This window comes from Hemiscyllium ocellatum, chromosome 19 (genome assembly GCF_020745735.1).
Source record: "Hemiscyllium ocellatum isolate sHemOce1 chromosome 19, sHemOce1.pat.X.cur, whole genome shotgun sequence".
In the NCBI taxonomy this organism is placed as follows: domain Eukaryota; kingdom Metazoa; phylum Chordata; class Chondrichthyes; order Orectolobiformes; family Hemiscylliidae; genus Hemiscyllium; species Hemiscyllium ocellatum.
Window position 1 is genome coordinate 40,414,590 of NC_083419.1, and position 19,590 is coordinate 40,434,179.

Consider the following 19,590-nt stretch of genomic DNA (forward strand, 5'->3'; position numbering starts at 1 on the left):
TTGTATATCCTAGTCAATTCGTTCAGAGATGTTATTATACACTTCTGGAGCAGCTGGGTCTTGCACCTGTGCCTCTTGGCTCAGAGGCTGGGGCATTACCACTGATTCCTCCTACCATAACACCACAAATAATAAGGCAATGAGGAACCCTCTGTCTTCAATCAACTCTGGAGCTGACTTCCTCAATGTTGGGTTCCTGTGGCACAATGATGGTTGTCCCAGTCTCAGGACCAGGTGATATGATTCAAGTTGCACCTACTCCAGAAGTGTGTCAATACATTTCTATATAACAGATTTAAAATATCTTTAAAGTGTCTCTCTGTTTCAGCTTTAAAAGGATTTGGATATCTAATTCTGACATTGACTAACATTGAACACACCCACATCTTCTGTTTACTCGTTCATCTGATGTTTAAAAAATCATTCGTCAGTTTTGTACAATTATAACTATGCTATTGTGCACATAAATCATAGAAAGACAGTGGGAAATGAACAGAGATGACTGAATCACCCGCTGATTTGCAATAAAACTCTGCTCAATGTTTGAACAGATATGTTATCGAGGGATTTATTCATTTCTACAGGATATATTATCACTCCTTTCGGTAAAGCAGTTAACAACTCAGAGCTCACATTCCCAGATTTAAGTGGCTGCTGCATATAAGGTTTCCTCTAGACAAAAATAGCCCAACAACAACAATATTTAATTTGATGATATGCCCACTCCCTGAGTAATATCACTGTCTTCTAGTATCACTGCTCTCAACTGCTGAAAAGTATCATCCTCTCAAGTTCATGACTGATTACATTCTTCAACCTCTGAACACATCGACTAGTGAGAATATTGGCTGCCTTGCTGCAATGTCAACCTTTTAATCTTAAATGGAAGGAGAAGCTAGAAAATGGTAAGAGGTTTTTGCGTGACGTTGCTCTTCCTATTATCGATAATAGCAAATAGAGTAACAGAGTCATAGAGATGAACAGCACAGAAACAGACCCTTCGGTCCAACTCATCCATGCAGACCAGATATCTAAACCCAATCTAGTCCCACCTGCCAGCACCCGTCCCATAACCGTCCAACCACTTCCTATTCATACACCCATCCAGTTGCCTTTTAAATGTTGTAATTGTACCAGCCTCCACCACTTCCTCTGGCAGCTCATTCCATTCACGTACAACCTTCTGTGTGAAAAGGTTGCCCCTTAGTTCTCTTTTATGCCAAATGCCAACTTCCTTCACCTAATTATCAGAGAAACAGATTCAAGAATTGGACTTAAGGTGCATAATGGCTCAATGATAACATACAACACTTGAGGATCAAAAGAGCCTTACTTTGATCTTCAATCTGTGCTGAGTTATCTGATCTTAACAAAGATACAGACAATTGTATTAATGATGGACCTCTTAGACCAAGAAGGAGAGAAAAATCTGTTTGGACTGAAAAGAAGCCAGTAGCTCAGCCCATCAGAACTCACCTTCATTCATTTTGCCATAACAGGGGAAAGATGGTTTCTTAGCTGGAATCAAGAAGAGAAGAAACCCCAGGAAGATGGAAACAGTGGCATCTGTCCTGTAGCCTTTTCTGAAAGTTGCAGAAATGAATAAATTATTAGGGAGCACCTAGTCAAGACCATTTCACAGATTTCATGTAAATCATGGTCAGTCTAAAGGATGGCTTTCTCATAACCAATTAAAATTAAATAATTTATTCAACCTTAACTGACTTAAGTTTAAACACATGAAAGTTGGAGAAGAATTGGATTGGTTGGCAGACCAGATTGAAATAGGATTGGGATAATGTAAGAATATTAGAAGTAGGAGCAGCAATAGGACATTCAGCTCCCCTATATCCGTTCTGCCCTTGAATAAGATCACAGCCAATCTCACTGAGGCCATATTTCCACTTTCCTGCCTGTCCCTATAACGATTGCCTCCCTTGTAGATCTGTCTAACACAGACTTGAATATATGAGCTGTGTATAGTCACGGGGGTCAGGTCAGGTCCAAACATAGTGAGTGGAGTTGTAGGATGTTTGATTCCATTCTGGTGGTAAGGGGGGGGGCTTGTTGAATTCTAGTGGAATTTGAAATCTAACTCAGATGGGTCCAACCAGGTGGGATGATGAAGGTGCATCAGATACGGATGAAGGGGTTAGTGGGCAGGGAGAAAGAAGGGGGTTAAGATCATGTCTGGAGGCAGGGAATGGAAGAGGTGGGTTGGGTCCCAGGATGATGTGTGGTGGTGGTGTTGGGGGAGGGGGGTGATGGCAGGGAGGAGGATGCACGGGGTAGCTGTATGTTATCTGAGGGAGATATTGTTGGGTATAAGGTAAATACAGGGTCTGTTTTTAGTGTTTCAGGAGTTAGACTATGGATTTAATAATCTAACTTTTCCTGAATGGCTATTTTACTTAGCTTATCTGGAGCCCTCCAAATAGCAACATTTACAAGGTTTCAGACAAAGCAAAATTGACCAGTGGAATCTTCAATTTCCAGGCAGTTCCTTCAGAATCTGTTACAATGGGGATTCCTCATGGTTTTCATAAATAACTTGCGTCTCCCCTGGAATAACAATTGTCTCATCAATGGCAAATTCAGGCCAGAATTGAGATTTTCTATTCTTCCTGTCATGATTTCAATCTCACATTTCCAACCTTATACTCCATCTGCCATTTCTTTGACCCATTCATTTATTCTATTTATATCCTTTTGCAGACTTTTTGTATCCTGTTCACAAAACACTTACCTTACCTATCCATGTGCTGTTAGCATATTTGGTTGAAATATAATCGGTCCCACCATCAAAGCCATAAATTGTAAACAGTTGAGGCACTAGCACTGATGCCTAGGGCATTTTATTTGTAATAGTTTGCCAAACTGAAAGTACTCCACTGATCTTGATTCTCTATTTCCAGTGAGCCATGTCATTCTCTGTGCAACCATTTAACCATTAACACCACACGCTCTTAATTGTATGGAAACTTGAATATAGTTTTTAACTAACTTTCTTTTGGAAATGCAAATGCACTACATCTATCAGTTCCCCTTAATCTACTTTGTTCATTTCATTCTCAAATAACTTTCACAAAATTGATGGATCACTGTTCTAGAGGGATTGGGAAGTAGATTAGTATTCCAGTAGGATTGGGAAGTGGGATTGGAAAGTGGGCAAGTAGTCCAGTGCTATTGGGAGGTGGATCAGTGTTACATTAGGATTAGGAAGTGGATTAGTGTTCCAGTGAGATTGGGTGGTGGTTCAGTATCCCAATGAGATTGAGCATTGAATTATTGTTTTTCCAGCACCACACTTTTCAACTCTGATACTCCAGCATCTGCAGTCCTCACTTTCTCCTAGTTGATCTTAACCTACTGTAAATCCTCTTGCAAGGATGCCTACCTTGAAGAAGCTCTCCTCTTCCCTCTACAAGGATCTCAGTGAGTCCCTCTCTCATTACACTCTCCAGGTCATCTCCTCTGCCCTGAAGCTCTTCAGCCACTTCCACTGAATTAGTGTTCCAATGAGATTGGGAGGTGGGTTAGTGTCCTAGTGGAATTGGGAGGTGGGTCAGTATGCCAGTAGGATTGGGAGTTGGGTCCATATGTGATGGAATTGGTAGGTAGATCAGTGTCCCAGTGGGATTGGGAGGTGGGTCCATATGCAGTGGGATTGGGAGGTAGATCAGTGTCCCAATGGGATTGGGAGGTGGGTCAGAGTCCCGGTGGAATTGGGAGGTGGATCGGTGGGATTGGGAGATGGATCAGAGTCCCAGTGGAATTGGGAGGTGAGTCAGTATCCCAGTGGGATTGGAAGGTAGGTCAGTATCCTGGTGGATCAGTTTTCCAATGAGATTGGGAGGTGGGTCAGTGTCCTAGTGGGATTGGGAGGTAGGCCAGTGTCCTGGTGGATTGGGAGGTGGATCAGTTTTCCAAGAGATTGGGAGGTGGGTCAGGGTCCAGTGGGATTGGGAGGTGAGCAGTGTCAAGGTGGGATTGGAAGGTGGATCAGTGTGTCAGTGGGAATGGAAGGTGGGTCAGTGTCCTGATGGGATGGGGAGGTGGGGCCGTCTCCCTGTGGGATTGTGAGATGGGCAGTGTCCTGATGGGATTGGGAGATGAGCAGTGTTCTCGTGGGATTGGAAGGTGGATCAGTATGCCAGTGAGAATGGGAGGTAGGTCAGTGTGCCAGTGGGAATGGAAGGTGGGTAAGTATCCTGATGGGATTGGGAGGTGAGTCAGTGTCCCAATGGGATTGGGAGTGGATCAGTGTCCTGGTGGAATTGGGAAGTGGATCAGTGTCGCAGTGGGATTGGGAGGTGGGTCCGTGTTCCAATGAGATTGGGAGGTGAGTCAGTGTCCCGATGGGATTGGGAGGTGGGTCTGTGTTCCAATGAGATTGGGAGATGGGTCAGTGTCCCCGTGGGATTGGGAGATGGGTCAGTTTTCCAATGAGATTGGGAGGTGAGTCAGTGTCCCAGTGGGATTGGGAGGTGGGTCCGTGTTCCAATGAGATTGGGAGGTGGGTCAGTGTCCCGGTGGGATTGGGAGGTGAGTGAGTGTGCCGCTGGGATTGGAAGGTCGGTCAGTGTGCCAATGGGATTAGGAAGTGGGTCAATGTGAGTATAATGAAGTGAAGCTCACGGATAGCAGGGTTACTGGGCATTATAGAATTTTAGATTTACCTTTCAAAGAGTGATGTCCATCCAGGGACAAATCCTGGCTCCCGGGTAAACCATAACAATGTCATCAGCACAAAAAAAATTCCAGTCACCATTTCTGGATAGCTGAGATATTATAAAAGTAAAAAGAGAGTTATATTTAATTAAATCGTCTGAAATTTGTTTTTGAAATAATCTCTATCTTTCCTAACAGTGAGAAATAAATAGCATTGTATACCTGAATGGCCCTAATTTTTCATACTCTTCCTGAATTCTCCTTTCAGACATTTCCTCACGTTTTGTCTTCCTCTTCTTACTAAGAGAACACGTTTCCTTAAAACTGTAATGAAAAATTATACAAGCAATGTAATAAAATTATGTATTCAACCCTTTTGTTTTGACTGGTTGATTTCCATTCCCAATTTGTGTAGTCATGATTTGGAGATGCCAGTGTTGCACTGGGTGTACAAAGATAAAAATCACACAACACCAGGTTATAATCCAACAGGTTTGTTTGGAATCACTAACTTTCGGAGCACTGCTCCTTCAACCACCTGATGAAGGAGCAGCGCTCTGAAAGCGAGTGCTTCCAATTAAACCTGTCGGACAATAGCCTGGTGTTGTGCACTTTATGTAGTCTTGTTGTGTAGAATAAGGAAGCTTATTGGAGAGATAACATTACATCAAAACTGAGTTATTCACTAGTGAGAATTTGTATTGAGGCCTTGAGTAATTTTAAAATGTAGCCATTTGAATAGAGTGAAAATTATCTCCTGGGATTGCATTCTGTAGCCAAAGTCTTCCAAGTAAGTATTCACAATGGGGAATCTTCTCAAGAAGAGATACCGATCCAAAGATATTGGTTGTTTTTCAGTTGGCAGAAAAAAATTGACAAACATTCTTATGATTGATATATGATGGCAATGGGCAACCTTCCTCATTGATATGGCATAATAGGAAAATTAAATAGTAAACCTATTATACCTAATATACCTGTAATCCACACTGTATCATAAGATGGCTAGCTGGATAACAAATACTAATTTTGCTGAACTTCATTTAACGATGACTCTCTCACACTATGACCTTGATTCTGAAATAAAATATATCTTCTCTTTGTCTGTCAATTGTAGATAAGAGGTTGTTTTATAGTAGTTGTGTTATTTTTGTGACACTGCCTCACCTGTCTTCGGTATAAATAAGTTCATAGAAAGCACAGCACAGAGACTGGACCTTCAGCCCCAGCTTGTCAATGATGAGCAAAATGTTCATCCATGCTAATGGCACTTCCCTGCTCTTGGCCCAAATCCTTCAAAACCTTTTCTATCCATGTATTTATCCAAATATTTTTAAAATGTTGTTAATATACCCACCTTAAACACTTCCACTAGCAGATCATTCCAAATGCATACCACCCTCTGTGTAAACAATGTTGCCCCTCAGATTCACGTTATTCTTTTCCCTCTTACTTTAAACTGATGCCCTCTAGTCCTCGATTCCCCAACACTGGGAAAAAGACTGAGTGCATTCATACTTCTCATGATCTGTTAAGATCTCACCTCACTCTCCTACACTCTAAAGAAAAACATTCTAACTTGTCCAACCTTTCCCTATAACTTAGTCTCTTGAGTCCTGGCAAGATCCTCATAAATTTTGTCTGTACTCCTTCCAGTTTAATAGCATCATTTTTATAGCAAGGATGACCAAAACTGAACACAATACTCCAAGTGCAGCCTCACTAACACTCTGTACAACTGCAACATAACTTCTCAACTTCTATACTCAATGTTCTGACTGATGAAGGTCAGTGTGCCAAAAGCCTTCTTCTCTGCCGTGTCTACCTGTGACCCCACTTTCAGAGAACCATGCACCTGAACTCCAAGATCCTTCTGTTCCATTACACTTTTTAAGGCCATACCATTCACCATGAAACACCTACCTTGATTTGCTTTCCAAAATGAAAGACTTCATACTTATCTATATGAAGCTCCATTTCCTATTTCTCAGCTCACTTCCCCAGCTGACCAAAGTCCTCCTGCAATTTGTAATAGCCTTCCTCACTCTCCACGATACTGCCTTTTTTAGTGTCGTCTTCAAACTTACTAATCATGTCTTGTACGTTCTCATCCAAATCATTGATATAGATAAACGAACCACAATGGGCACTGCACAGATCCCCAAGGCACTCCACTAGTCACAGGCCTCCTGTGCAAAAAGCATCCTTCAACTATTACCCTCTGCTTCCTACCATGAATAGTGTATCCAATTTGCCAGCTCTCCATGGATGCCATGCAATCTAATCCTCCAGAGCAGCCTACCATGTGGAATCTTATAAAAGGCCTTACTGAAATCCACAGAGACTACGTCTACTGCCCTGCCTCATCAACCTTCCTGGTTACTCCATCAAGGAACTCGACCAAATTTGTAAGGCATGATTTCCCCTACACAAAGCCATGTTGACTGCTTCTAAACAAACCCTGTCTTTCCAAATACATGTACATCTTATCCCTCAGAATCTTCTTAAGTAACGTATCCACCACAGATGTTAGGCTTTCTGGTCTATAGTTCCCAGCCTTTTCTTTGCAGCCCTTCTTGAACATTTGCTAACCTCCATCTTCCAGGACCTCACTTGTGTCTAACGATGATGCAAGTATATTAGCCAGGACCCCTGTAATTTCTTTACTAGCCTCTTGCAATGTTCTTGGATATATCTGGTCGGGACCAGGAGATTTATCCATCTTCATACATTCTAATATGTCTAACACTTCCTCAACTATGAGATGGACTGATCCAAGCTACGACCACTAACTTCCCTAAGTTCGCAGGTCTTCATGTCTTTCTCCATGGTAAGCACAGAGGAGAAATACTCATTCTGCTGCAACTCCACACATACATGTCCACTTTGGTCTTTGAGAAGTCCTATTCTCTCTCTGGTTATTCTTTTTCCTTTAATATACTTAAAGAATCTCTTTGGATTCACCCTATTCTTCTCAGCCAAGGCTGTCTTGTGCCCCCTTTTTAACCTCCTGATTTCCTTCTTCAGGAAACTCCAATATCCCTTATATAGCTCCAGGGATTCCCTTGATCCTAGCTGCCTGTACCTGAACCACACTTCCTTTTTTCTGGTTAAAGCCTCAATATCGCCTATCATCCACAGTTCCCTACTCCTGCCAACCTTGCCCTTCACCCGCACACAAACATGTAGACCTCGAACTGCAGCTTTCTCACTTTTAAAGGCCTCCCATTTGCCGGAGGTCCCTTTGCCTGCAAACAAACTAATCCAATCAATCCTTGCAAGCTCCTGTCTAATTCCATAAAAATTCACCTTGTCCCAGTTTAGAACTTGAACCTGTGGACCAGTTTTATCTCTCTCCATAACTATTTAAAAATTAATAGAACTATGATCATTGGTTCCAAAGTTCTCTCGCACTGTCACCTCCGTAACCTGTCCTGCCCTATTTCCCAAGAGTAGGTTGGATTTTGATCCTTCCTGAGTAGGACCCTCCATATACTGCTTGAGGAAACTTTCCTGAAGGCACTTAACAAATTCCACCCCATCTAAGCCCTTAATACTATGGCAGTCCCAAAAAATTCAAATCCCTTATTATGACAACCCTATTGCTCCTGCAAGTCCCTCCAGTCTCCCTGCATGTTTGTTCCTCTAATTTCCATTGACTATGTGGGGGCCTTTAATATAACCCCAATAATGTCACAATCTCCTTCTTATTTCTTTGCTCCACCCACAAAGCCTCACAGGATGACACCTCAGTTATTTCATCTTTGACCACTGCTATGATACTCCTCTTAATCTATCCATGCCCTGAGTTGATCGGCTTTTCCTCTCAGCCCTCTTGCATTGAAATTTCTGCAATTTAATCCAAGAGGCATTCCTAACTCCCTGTCATATTCCAGCCTGACCTGTCTTGTCAACTTGCTATTTCTGATCAGTGCATCTCCTTCCAGCTTCACACTTGCCTCCCTACTGTTGAGGATCCTATTCCATTGCCAATCTAGTTTAAACGCTCCCTTGTAACACTGGTAAATGTGACCACCAGGATATTGGTCCCCGTCCAGCTGAAACATGTTTGATTCTGCAGTGTCAAGTAGCTTTTTGAGTTTGCATTTGTACAGATTAACCCAGTTGGAGTTCAAATCAATAAATTGGCCTCATTCTACCCACCATTTTCGGTCATGATGGAAAAATGGCTGTGCACACAAAGATTTTCAATGTATGCCCCAAGCATGCAAGGAACCTCAGTGGAAGAGAGGACTTTTAAAATATATCCTTCCAGGGCTGAGCTCTTCCCAACTCAGGGAAAAATATCTCACACTGTCACAAATTTTGATATGTGTTTCTGATGAAAATCATAAATTTATGCATTTGGGTTGAATTCTGACTTACGTTGACAGGTTAGTGATGGAATGTGAAGACTGTCCACAAACATGAATGCTATTCTGCAATTGCAATGCCATGTAAAAACTCGAATATTAATAGACTTAGTATTCCTGATGTTGGAGGAATATTCATGCAAAGGGTCAGAAGAATGGCAGCATTGACTGGAGGGTTTTGGTTGACATTTTCAGTTATCAGATTTATCTGGATACATAGAGTGAAACTTGAGAAGCCCCCCTTATCATCTGCTGCATCACACTTCTTGCAGAAACCATTGACCCATCCTGTGGTCATTTGTTAAGACTGCAGGGGAATGACCCACCCATCAATTATCAAAGTAGTTGTTTCAGAGTCATTGAATTATCAGTTATTGCATGATGGAAGTATTAATGCACCTCCTTGGTTATACGACATTGAAATTCATGGTAGGATGAGTGGCATTGCATTGTCAGCCTTTCAAATTCAGAAACTTGCATGGATTAGGAACAGGGGTGTTTTGAATGCTATTTGTGTTCCACCAATTGCTCCTATACCAGTGGAAACATAAAAGTCTCGACAACTAGATAGCTCTTCTCTCTGTGTGGAGAGGATACAATTTTCACATCCTTCCTTAATCGAACATCGGTGAACTTCTTGAAGTAATGGTGAGGAACTGGGCTTGCTTAAGAGCTCAGGAAATCAACTCTAACATGAAGAGTTACCTAGTGCTAATGCAAGAGGCCATTGTTTTGATTTTTCAGCTTCTTTACTTACTTGCATCCCAGGAAAAGCCAATGCATCCAGATCCATGTGAGCACCAACATGATGATGGCAATAGGAAAACTAAATACGAACCATGTTCCAAAGTTGATAGATCGTGATTCTGGGTAGCGACTGTTAAATAAAACCAAGCAGATATCAGGTAGGAGTAAAAGGCTGGAACTAAATGACGACAAACAGACAAGTCAGCACTAACCTCACCACCAATCTCAAAAACATGGCACTGAGTGCACTTATAGCAATCAAATTATTCCACCTGACTTTCCCTCTTATTCCTAGCCTCCTAATGTTTATCCTTAAGCTGTTAGCATTTGACTCTTTCAGTACAGGGAGCAATTTTCTTGGAACATTTTGTTGGCCCATGAATATACAAATGTATAAATTAGGAAGAGGAATAGACTATTCAGTTTTTTGAGTCTGCACAGCCTTTTATTTATTATCTTGAAAATTTCATTAATTACAGAAATGTAATTTGCCCAAATGAAACATGTATTACAACTTCATCCTGTATTTATAACTTATATAATTGATAGCTGATATCTTCATTGTTCTTTGCACCTTAAGGCAAATAGCAATCTTATAATTTACCCTGGAGGAAGAGCTTATTCTTGTACCAAACTGACAGGTTAAGAAGCAGATCTGCAGTATAAGAAAAGATTATCTTACTTGTTGAATTGTTCAGCAAAGATGAGATTGGTTGACGTTCCAGTGATCGTCATGAGGCCTCCAATTGTGGCAGCGTAAGTGATGCTCAGTGACAGACACTTGCAGATCATGTGGTCATGCTTGGTTTTGTATTTACTGCTGTATTCCTTAATGGGATTAATCTGGTTCTGTAGAAAATTGAGGAACAACAACATAAAAATATCCAGGAAACTTTAAACTAGCCAATTACTCACATGAATATCATGCCCACCACAATTTAGTAATCACCAACCAAACCAATTACTTAAGCACAATTAGTCAAACAAAATTTAATAATGTCCCTTCCCTCTGTTTGATACAACTGGCCCATCCAGCTTCTGTACTTAGACTGAAAGGTTAGGTTGGCTAATCTGCTTTGGGGTATCTGCCAGAGTCAATAGTAGAAATTCACCGTAAGGCAGGTGATCATTTTAATATATTCTTCCCCAATTTTCTCCTTTATCTCTTAAAAATGCTGTTAACTCTAACGTATTAAGTCCTAAAATGCTGGGAGTCTACAGCACATTGTCCAGGTAACCATTATCTATATATGCCTGCAAACTGCTCTACTTACACTTGCTAGCACTTTCTCCTTATAGAGTATTTCACTGGAGGTCATTAGACAGTACTACGTGGTGGTACTGGGAAGCCTGGATAATATTCTCCTTCTTTACGAAGCACAGTTGGTCAATCATAATATTGTGACTGCTAAATTAGCTGAGACCAGTTTTAGATTTGTGGTAGTACTACAGAGGACTGTGCATTTAGTCTCACACTAGCAGACCTGTTCCATGAAGCAAGGGAATGAAAAGCAAGAGAACTGTTCCACTCAACGTATTGGTTATAATCAACACATTTGTGTGATAAAGTGATTGCCATTGGTCCAGTAGGAACAGCACGATTCAAACAGATCAGAAAAGCTTCCAGTTCACTCCTGCTTGCAGCTGAGCTAGTTAATGTCAGATGGGTAATGGAAGGCTACAGTTGTCACAGTATTCCAGGGCATTGAGAAATAATCTTCTTAGTCACCATTTTTGAAGTATATGTTTGAATAAACACAAACGTTGTGGTGAGGTAAGATTAAATTTGCTGACAAAATTTCCATGGTCCAAAAAAAACCAGATAAAACTCAAGGCTGAATTTTCCTCCAGTCCTTATTCACTAACTGAAACTTAGTGAGACAGGAATTCTGATTAGTTGCATTGTTAATCCCGGTCCATTTCCTCAAAAGATTAAGTCTTGAGTCAGCACCTTTTAAACAAAATTGTTAACTAGAGATAAAACTCAAGCAAACCTATTCTGATGACAATGATTCCTTTAAAATGCACTTTAACCTTGATCAGCTGATACTGTGAACTAAGTGCATTTTCTTCACACATGGCTGCTTTCTAAAACTGAGTAAATCCTGTTTTACTGTGACATTTAAGCATATGCATCATTTCCTTCTCAATTTACCATTACTAGCAGAAATCCTGACGTGGCAAAAAAAAGTGTAAACTGGCATATTTTCCACACTGTTTCCCTGCAGAATACATTCAGAACACTGTGCCTTGTGCCAATGCACTGGATCAGGAAGTCGCTGCAACTGACATCATCACTCTGCACCCTCATTGTACTGGGACTGGGAGACATACATTTGCTGTTGCTGTGTCTCTTCTGCCAGGTTCACCACCTTGTTTTCCGTTCCCATTACTACCCTGTTCCTGACTCCTCGTGCCATCACACCTCTTCCTCCCTCTTCTCACCTTCCTGCTCTTCCTTACCATTCTATTCTCTGATCCCCTTTCTGTCCATTTGTTGTTTCGTTTGCACCCCTCTGCCCCCCACCGTTGGTCTTGCAGTGTAAACGATACAAGATTTAGCGGAGATATAAATTGTAATTGTGACATTTTCAGCACAACCTTGAGGCTTACACCTTTTAAGGAGTAGTGAGCAGGAATGGATTGGTTGCCTCAATTTGTATATGGATGCAGTTTTCCAGAGTGAACAGTCACAATGTTGATGAAGGGCTTTTGCCCGAAATGTTGATTTTCCTGCTCCTAGAATGCTGCCTGACCTGCTGTACTTTTCCAGCACCACTCTAATCTTGACTCTAATCTCCAGTATCTGCAGTGCCCACCTCTGCCCAGTCACAATGTTCTCCCACATGTTGCTTTTGCAAAGTCTGTGGTGATAAGTAGTGACATATGAGACACTATGACTGCATGTCCAACCTTGCAGTTTCACTAGCAGCAATAAAGCTTTGGCCAGTAGCACTGTCCATTTAAAAACATATCCCAATCTTTCAATTAGACTTAAAGCTACAAAATGACACATTCTGAGCCACCGTTAAAACAAAGTATGGCAATAAAACTATTAGATTATGGCTACCACATATGGAAACTGTATCACAATGTGTGCATATCAGTTCCTGCTTTTAAAACTCTCTCTATTCCACATGAAACCAGTTTCTCATTCTATTGCTGTGTCTTCTAACTGCATAGACTTGTTGTGGAGTTATGATCCTTTAATCTTATGTCCTATCATAAAAATATATACTGTAGTGAGCTAAATCAGGTACAGGATTGACCAATTTCAGTCTTATTCACTCAGCAATTTTAAATCTGCAGCTGACAAGCTTCCCTTCTTCCATGTCCTTCTTCACAGGTTCAGTTGGATCACAGCTTTTCAGTGAATGTTTACTCCATAAACATTATCAGTTGTTAGGGGCAAATGTTGAGCAAATATTGTATCATTCTAAGGCCTCGACCTTTTGGATCTATTGAAGTCTGAATAATTGGGAGTCCTAAGATTATATGGTTGATGGGGTCACTAGGTCATACAAACAGCTGATTAAAAAAAAATCAATTGCTTTCTGGCTTGTTTATTTGTGTCTGTTTTCACCAATTCCAAAAGCAAGAAATGTTATGTATAGAAGGTTCAAAGCTCCACTTTTAGCTTCTTCTGACAACCAATCCGCTGATGCTAAGAACCAGCCTGTGACCCTTCTCTGCGCCATGTCCAAGATTGAAGACGTTTTCCTTTCTGACTATTGAAGGTGTGGGTTAACCACAATAGGCAGTTACAAAATGATGAGCTCAGCATATTGACCTGAACTTTTACCTTACAGGCCCACTCGTAGAGTAATTTACAGCAGATCGGGCTGAATTTAATACTGAATGAGCTTTGCTGTGGCTCTTTAACTCTGAAACGGCTTTAACATCCTATTTCCATGTTTCTGAAGCAATCATGGTGCAGATTTTGATGACCTGCACATGACCCCATCATGTCATGGCAATGTCAATAGTTGATTTCTATTTAAAAGGTCCAGGATGGGGGTCAGTTTGGTTACATTCTGCACGGTTCCAGAGACTTCAGAATGGAAATGCAACCTGGCGAGGCTGCCCACTAGTTTTCTGCCTCTTCCCTGGAGCCCTGCTATAGGGGGTGAGGATGCACAATGAAGACTTATTTTCCTTTGACAGGAGGGACCAGCCTTTCAATGTGAACAGGTTAGGATGGAAGTGGTTCAGGAAGTAATCAGGAGTGCAATTCCTCTAACATACAGACAGGGCCTCTAAAGGATCCAGATTTTCAGAGGAGGAGGCAAGATGGCATATTGCCTGTGTTAATCCACAAACTCTGACTTCATCAATGTTTTGTTGCCCAGTTCTGCCCAGCTTGACACACCATATAGTTCCACTCATTCCTGTCTCCTTAAGAACATCCGCAATTCCTTATTTGAACAGCCAGAGTTGTCACAAATCCCCATCCTGTTACCAGATCATACACAACCCTTAATATCTTTCCAGCTTGTCAATACTTTAGAACAATGAGTCTTCCTTATGTTCACTGACACTGCCAAGATTCATCAAGCTTGGGCACATGGTCACCAGCTATTAAAGTCAGGATGCTGGTTTAAAATTGGCATCATTGGTTGTTAACATCTAAATTAGAAACCTGACATCACCACCAGGATTTCTCACATTTTTCCATACGGCTCACTTAAATCAGAAGTGAGCAGGATGACATTGGCTTTCTCAAACAGTGGTATTTTGGGGGACTTAATACCTACGCCTGCGCCAAAAACTGAAACCTGCACCGCGCCCCCCCCTCCTTATCAATTAAAATGGCCCAGAATTCTGTTTGCTTTATTTACTGCTCTGCAGAGTCAGGCAAAGTGTTCAACATGCTCATTAAATTGAACTTCTTTTAGCCAATTCCATAGGATTGACTGAATACGTTTCACATATTTATCTCCCAATGTATAATATATGGTAATACTATTTGCAGTCACATAGTTCCTGAGCTGCTTCATCATATTCAATGCCTCTCCATCTAGTTTAGCATTGTCTGCAAATCTGACCATACATATCAAACTTCAATGTGAGTAAGGGCCATTTTCATTTTCACATCTCCCTAGTTCATTACCACTCCTGTAACTAGTTGCGATGTTTCCTCAGTCTCCGACAATTTCTTGCACATCACTATGTTTCACCTAGTATGATCGCTACCTTATGTTTGTTATTACCTAATCATTACTACAGTGTTTCTTTTTTATTATTTTGTGGGACATTATTGAGTTCCTCGGTAATATAGTGGTTAGTATCCCTGCCTGTCACGCGGGAGACCAGGGTTCAATTCCCCGCTGGGGAGAACTGTTGCATTTCGCAGTACAGTGGCTCAGTGGTTAGCACTGCTGCCTCACAGCACCAGGGTTCCAGTTTTGATTCCAGCCTTGGGCAACTGCCTGTGTGGAGTTTGCACATTCTCCCCGTGTCTGCGTGGGCTTCCTCCGGCTGCTCCGGTTTCCTCCCACAGTCCAAAGATGTGCAGGTCAGGTGAATTGGTCATGCTAAATTGCTCATAGTGTTAGGTGCATTAGTCAGAGGAAAATGGGTCTGGGTGGGTTGCTATTCGGAGGGTCAATGTGGACTTGTTGGGCCGAAGGGCCTGTTTCCACACTGTAGGGAATCTAATCTAATTTGTTGAGCATCTTGAGTTCTCCTTTAACTGAGCGGCTTCCTGAGACATTTCAGAGGGCAGCTAAATATTAACCCTATTGCTGAGAGTCTGGAATCAAACGTAAACAGGACCAGTGAAGGAATACTGATAATTTTCACTGGAGGATGTTAGTGAACTAGATGGGTTTTTACAACAATTGACAGTAAGTTTCATGGCATCAATACTGAAACTAACTTTGAAATCCAGATTTATTAATCAAAATTAAATCTCATAATTCGCTAATGGTGGGATTTGAACCTTGACTCCACTGTTTTAATCTATGAATTCCTAGTCCAGGAACAAAATGACTGTGTCACCATCTCCTTGTGGGAACATACGCAAGCCTATTAGATACATTTTCCACATTGTAACAGTGACAACACTTGAAAAAGTGAAATGCTTTAAGACATATGGTAGTCATAAAAAGCACTTTATAAAACACAAGTCATTCTTTTCTCGATAACAGTCTTTGAGAAAGAACTTCCATGGAGGTTTTCTGTTAGTCCACATATATCACACCATAGGAGTTTTCAGTGCTTTCATGTCCTGTCTGAAGGAGCCGACAGGCTTGGCCAATAGGAAAGGCACTACTCCTCTTTTGACCAAGTCTCAAGCTACAAGAGGTGTTTGGGCTCCAGCGATATCATCAGAACCTGACTTGCATATTTAGAGTGGATCAGGCCAATTTTGGGCAGCTGCTTAGCTAAGGGTTACAGTTCAAAAATAATGCATGGATACATTAATAAATTAATGTGATTTCTCTCATGGGAATAAGGTGGTGAAAATTCTTGATATATGAATTATATTTGTTGCATAGAAGAGTTTTGTGACGGAAACTGTAGATGTATATGCACATGTTTTATATTATTTAGGTTGGATTTCTGGTTTTGAGTTAGTAACCTGTGAATGTCTGAAGCCAATAAACTTGTAAATACTTATAAAACTATGGTGATTTATTTTAATATCGTTTTTAAGGCCTGGCTTTACAAATTTTGTAAACCACTTAGGGGCATTTTTAAAACATGAATTTGAAAAGACTTAAATCTATTGGGGTCTTTGATATGGAGACTGTGGTGTGAGTATTGTACAGTGATACTCTATTAGGGGTGTGTTTTGGGGACTACACAAAAACTACTTTGTTTGTTTTTAGTTTATGAAGGAGTGTTTGGTTTTAACAGGATCATATATTTACAATGTGTTCAAAAGTCTTTAAATTTGCATTATAAGTTGCTGATTTAGTATATTCTATTTTATCTTACTTTCTTTTGTTAATAAACTTCTGTTTTATTGTCAAAGCAAAACTTGCAGCATTGGATACTTACGTTTAAGTGGTAGCCATGATGTGGAAGTGCTGGTATTGGAGTGGAGCGGACAAAATTAAAAATTACACAACACCAGGTTATAGTACATCTGGTTTATTTGGAAGTACAAGGTTTCAGAGCATTACTCCTTGATTAGGTAGCTACTGATACTTCAAAATAAGTCTGTTGGAAGATAGCCTGGTATTGTGTGGTTTTTAACTATGTTTCGGTGATAGGTCACTTCATTAAAACCAAAATAAATCAAAATATGATCTATCATGCCAGGTTGATCTGACTTGTCTGGTAGCAACATCAGCTGAAAATGTGTTGCTGGTTAAAGCACAGCAGGTTAGGCAGCATCTCAGGAATAGGGAATTCGACGTTTCGAGCATAAGCCCTTCATCAGGAATGAGAGAGAGTAGCAACATCAGGTCAGGCAGCAACCGAGGAGCAGGAAAATCGACATTTCAGGCTGGAGTCCTTCATCAGGAATGGCGATGAAGGGCTCCTGATTCCTGATGAAGGGGTCCAGCCCTAAACATCAATTTTCCTGCTCCTTGGACGCTGCCTGACTTGCTGTGCTTTTCCAGCAACACACTTTCAACTCTGATCTCCAGCATCTGCAGACCTTACTGTCTCCTGGTAGCAATATCAGTTCAGATCATGACAGTTTATATAAGAAAACCTTTAACAAGATTTCATGTGTGTGTATAACTATGCAGTTGCCATATATTTGATTCGCATTACCCTTTAAAATAGGACAAGGTACAAAATGTCAAGCCCCTGCTGGCCACATAAATGTTTAAACGGGAGCCATAGCACTGGGAACACACAATGGTAATTATCTGCTAATCCAGTTCCACTATCACATGTAATGAAGCAGCCATAAAACATCATTATCAGACTTTTGCAAAAAACAGCAGGGCCATAAAACAGGAAGAAACAAAATCCAGTCAGCAACCAAACAAGATCAGTGATAATGCTATAAGTTTGATAATGTTACAAACCTGCCCCTGTGGTTCAGTCAGCATTTTCTGGTCAAGTTGGTTCTTCTTTGCTGCACTAGGAAATTAAAATAAAGCTTAAGTAATTCCAGCAAAGCATTTCTGTTTTCTTCAGATTCATGTGGTCTGAAGGACACTCAATATCCAGCTCAAAAGAACATCTAATCATGATACATAACTTCTGATGAATGAGACATTGGAGATTTCATTCAGCTCTATATTGCTGATCATAACTACAAATAAAGAATTACTTTGAGTTACAGGTGATTTAGTCAATAATTCTTCCAAGACATTGCACATTTTCCAACTGAGCATGACTGAACAGAAGAAATTACTTTGCCTGTTTCAGAACTGATTTGCTTGAGAAAATTGGATTAGCCAGACAGAATATATGCCGAGGGCACTTGTTTAGATTGGACAGGGTGTGTAGCACACAGAGCTGATACATATTAATTTCAAGGATAACATGAATGTATGAACAGGAGGAGGACATGTAGACACGATTCAACTCCCAGCTGAGGGATGCTGATGTGAATCATATTTCTTGTGACTGTGTCAACCCTACATCTCTTGCTTTCAGATCTTCATTTCAAACTAATACTAGTCAAGGTAAACAGTATTTTGGTACCAAGACTGAACTATGATCTTTGTTCCATGTCTGCGTAGATATGAATGCCCCAGAATAATTTGGGATTTGGTGGTGAGTTCAACTAAGTTTCACAATTCATGAGATTAGCATTTGCAGATTTAATGAAAGGATTTAAACTGAATGAATGCTTTCCTCCTTTTCAGCATTCCAAAAAAATCCTCAAACACTGCAACTTCAAGATTTATACCAGGTTCATTTGAATGCTGTGTGAGCATAGTGTTCTAAGATGACTTTAGTAAGCCTGCACCAAGGCTGACATCACATTTGCAGCAGGGAGACATTTCAAAACTGTATAAAAAGCTCGAATTGATCACCATTCACAATGCCAATTCATTATCTGTGATCCCAAACCACATTCCTACTTTCTGGTTGACCAAGTTGTTGGGAGATTGACTGGAATGAAGATTCAAATTGTCTCTATTATCAAATACTAATCTATTTTCTTTGATTCCATTCAATGCAACCAGTATCCTGGTTTCTAAAACAAAAATGTCTTATGTTTGCTCAAGAATAGTTGTGACAGACAGCATTCTCAGCCTTTACAATATAAATTTTTCAGTGAGGTCAATCACAAATAACTAAACTAAATGATCATACAATTTGCTTTAAGATACTGGTTGAGAGATAATTATTGTCTTGGGCACTGGGAGAACTTAACTGCTTATCTTCAAGTAGTGCCTTTGTAACTTCTATCTTCACCCAAGACATGTGATCTCAATTAAAGATATGGCCTGAAAAATATTACAGTACAGCATTCCCTATAACTTGTTCTGGAGTCTCAACTTTAGAGTAGGCTTGTACCTACATAAGTAGGGCTTGTATCTATGTCATGCTGACTAAGAAGTGCAAGTTCTACCACTGAGTCAAGATTAACATCCATATATTCATTTTTACAGGTGTAAAACCAAGTAAATATCTGATGACTGTTCAGTGCAACATTCTCAATTAGAGAATAGGTCTTTAAATATTTATCCCATTTCATCAATGCTGATATTTGAGATATGGATATATTAGTTAATTGCACCATTGTCCATTGTTTAGAGATTGTAAACACCCTTTCTTCTTACCAATAATATCTAATATGTGATAACATACTCTAGGAAACAGTGCCATATTGACAATGAGTGTGGTATAACTCCAGTTGAGGGCTCGCTCTCTCTCA

The 19,590-nt window shown here is 40.5% G+C and overlaps 1 protein-coding gene across 1 annotated transcript in view; it reads right to left on the bottom strand.

Moving 5' to 3' along the window:
* slc13a4 (solute carrier family 13 member 4) overlaps window positions 1-19,590 on the bottom strand; it is a gene marked incomplete at its 5' end in the record, with an annotated part of 108,050 nt that overhangs the window by 14,613 nt on the left and 73,847 nt on the right. The window contains 6 exons of the mRNA XM_060840070.1: window positions 1,477-1,583; window positions 4,680-4,781; window positions 4,894-4,995; window positions 9,802-9,921; window positions 10,474-10,640; window positions 17,783-17,837. Coding sequence (XP_060696053.1) covers window positions 1,477-1,583; window positions 4,680-4,781; window positions 4,894-4,995; window positions 9,802-9,921; window positions 10,474-10,640; window positions 17,783-17,837 — 653 coding nt within the window. The remainder of the gene's footprint in view (window positions 1-1,476; window positions 1,584-4,679; window positions 4,782-4,893; window positions 4,996-9,801; window positions 9,922-10,473; window positions 10,641-17,782; window positions 17,838-19,590) is intronic.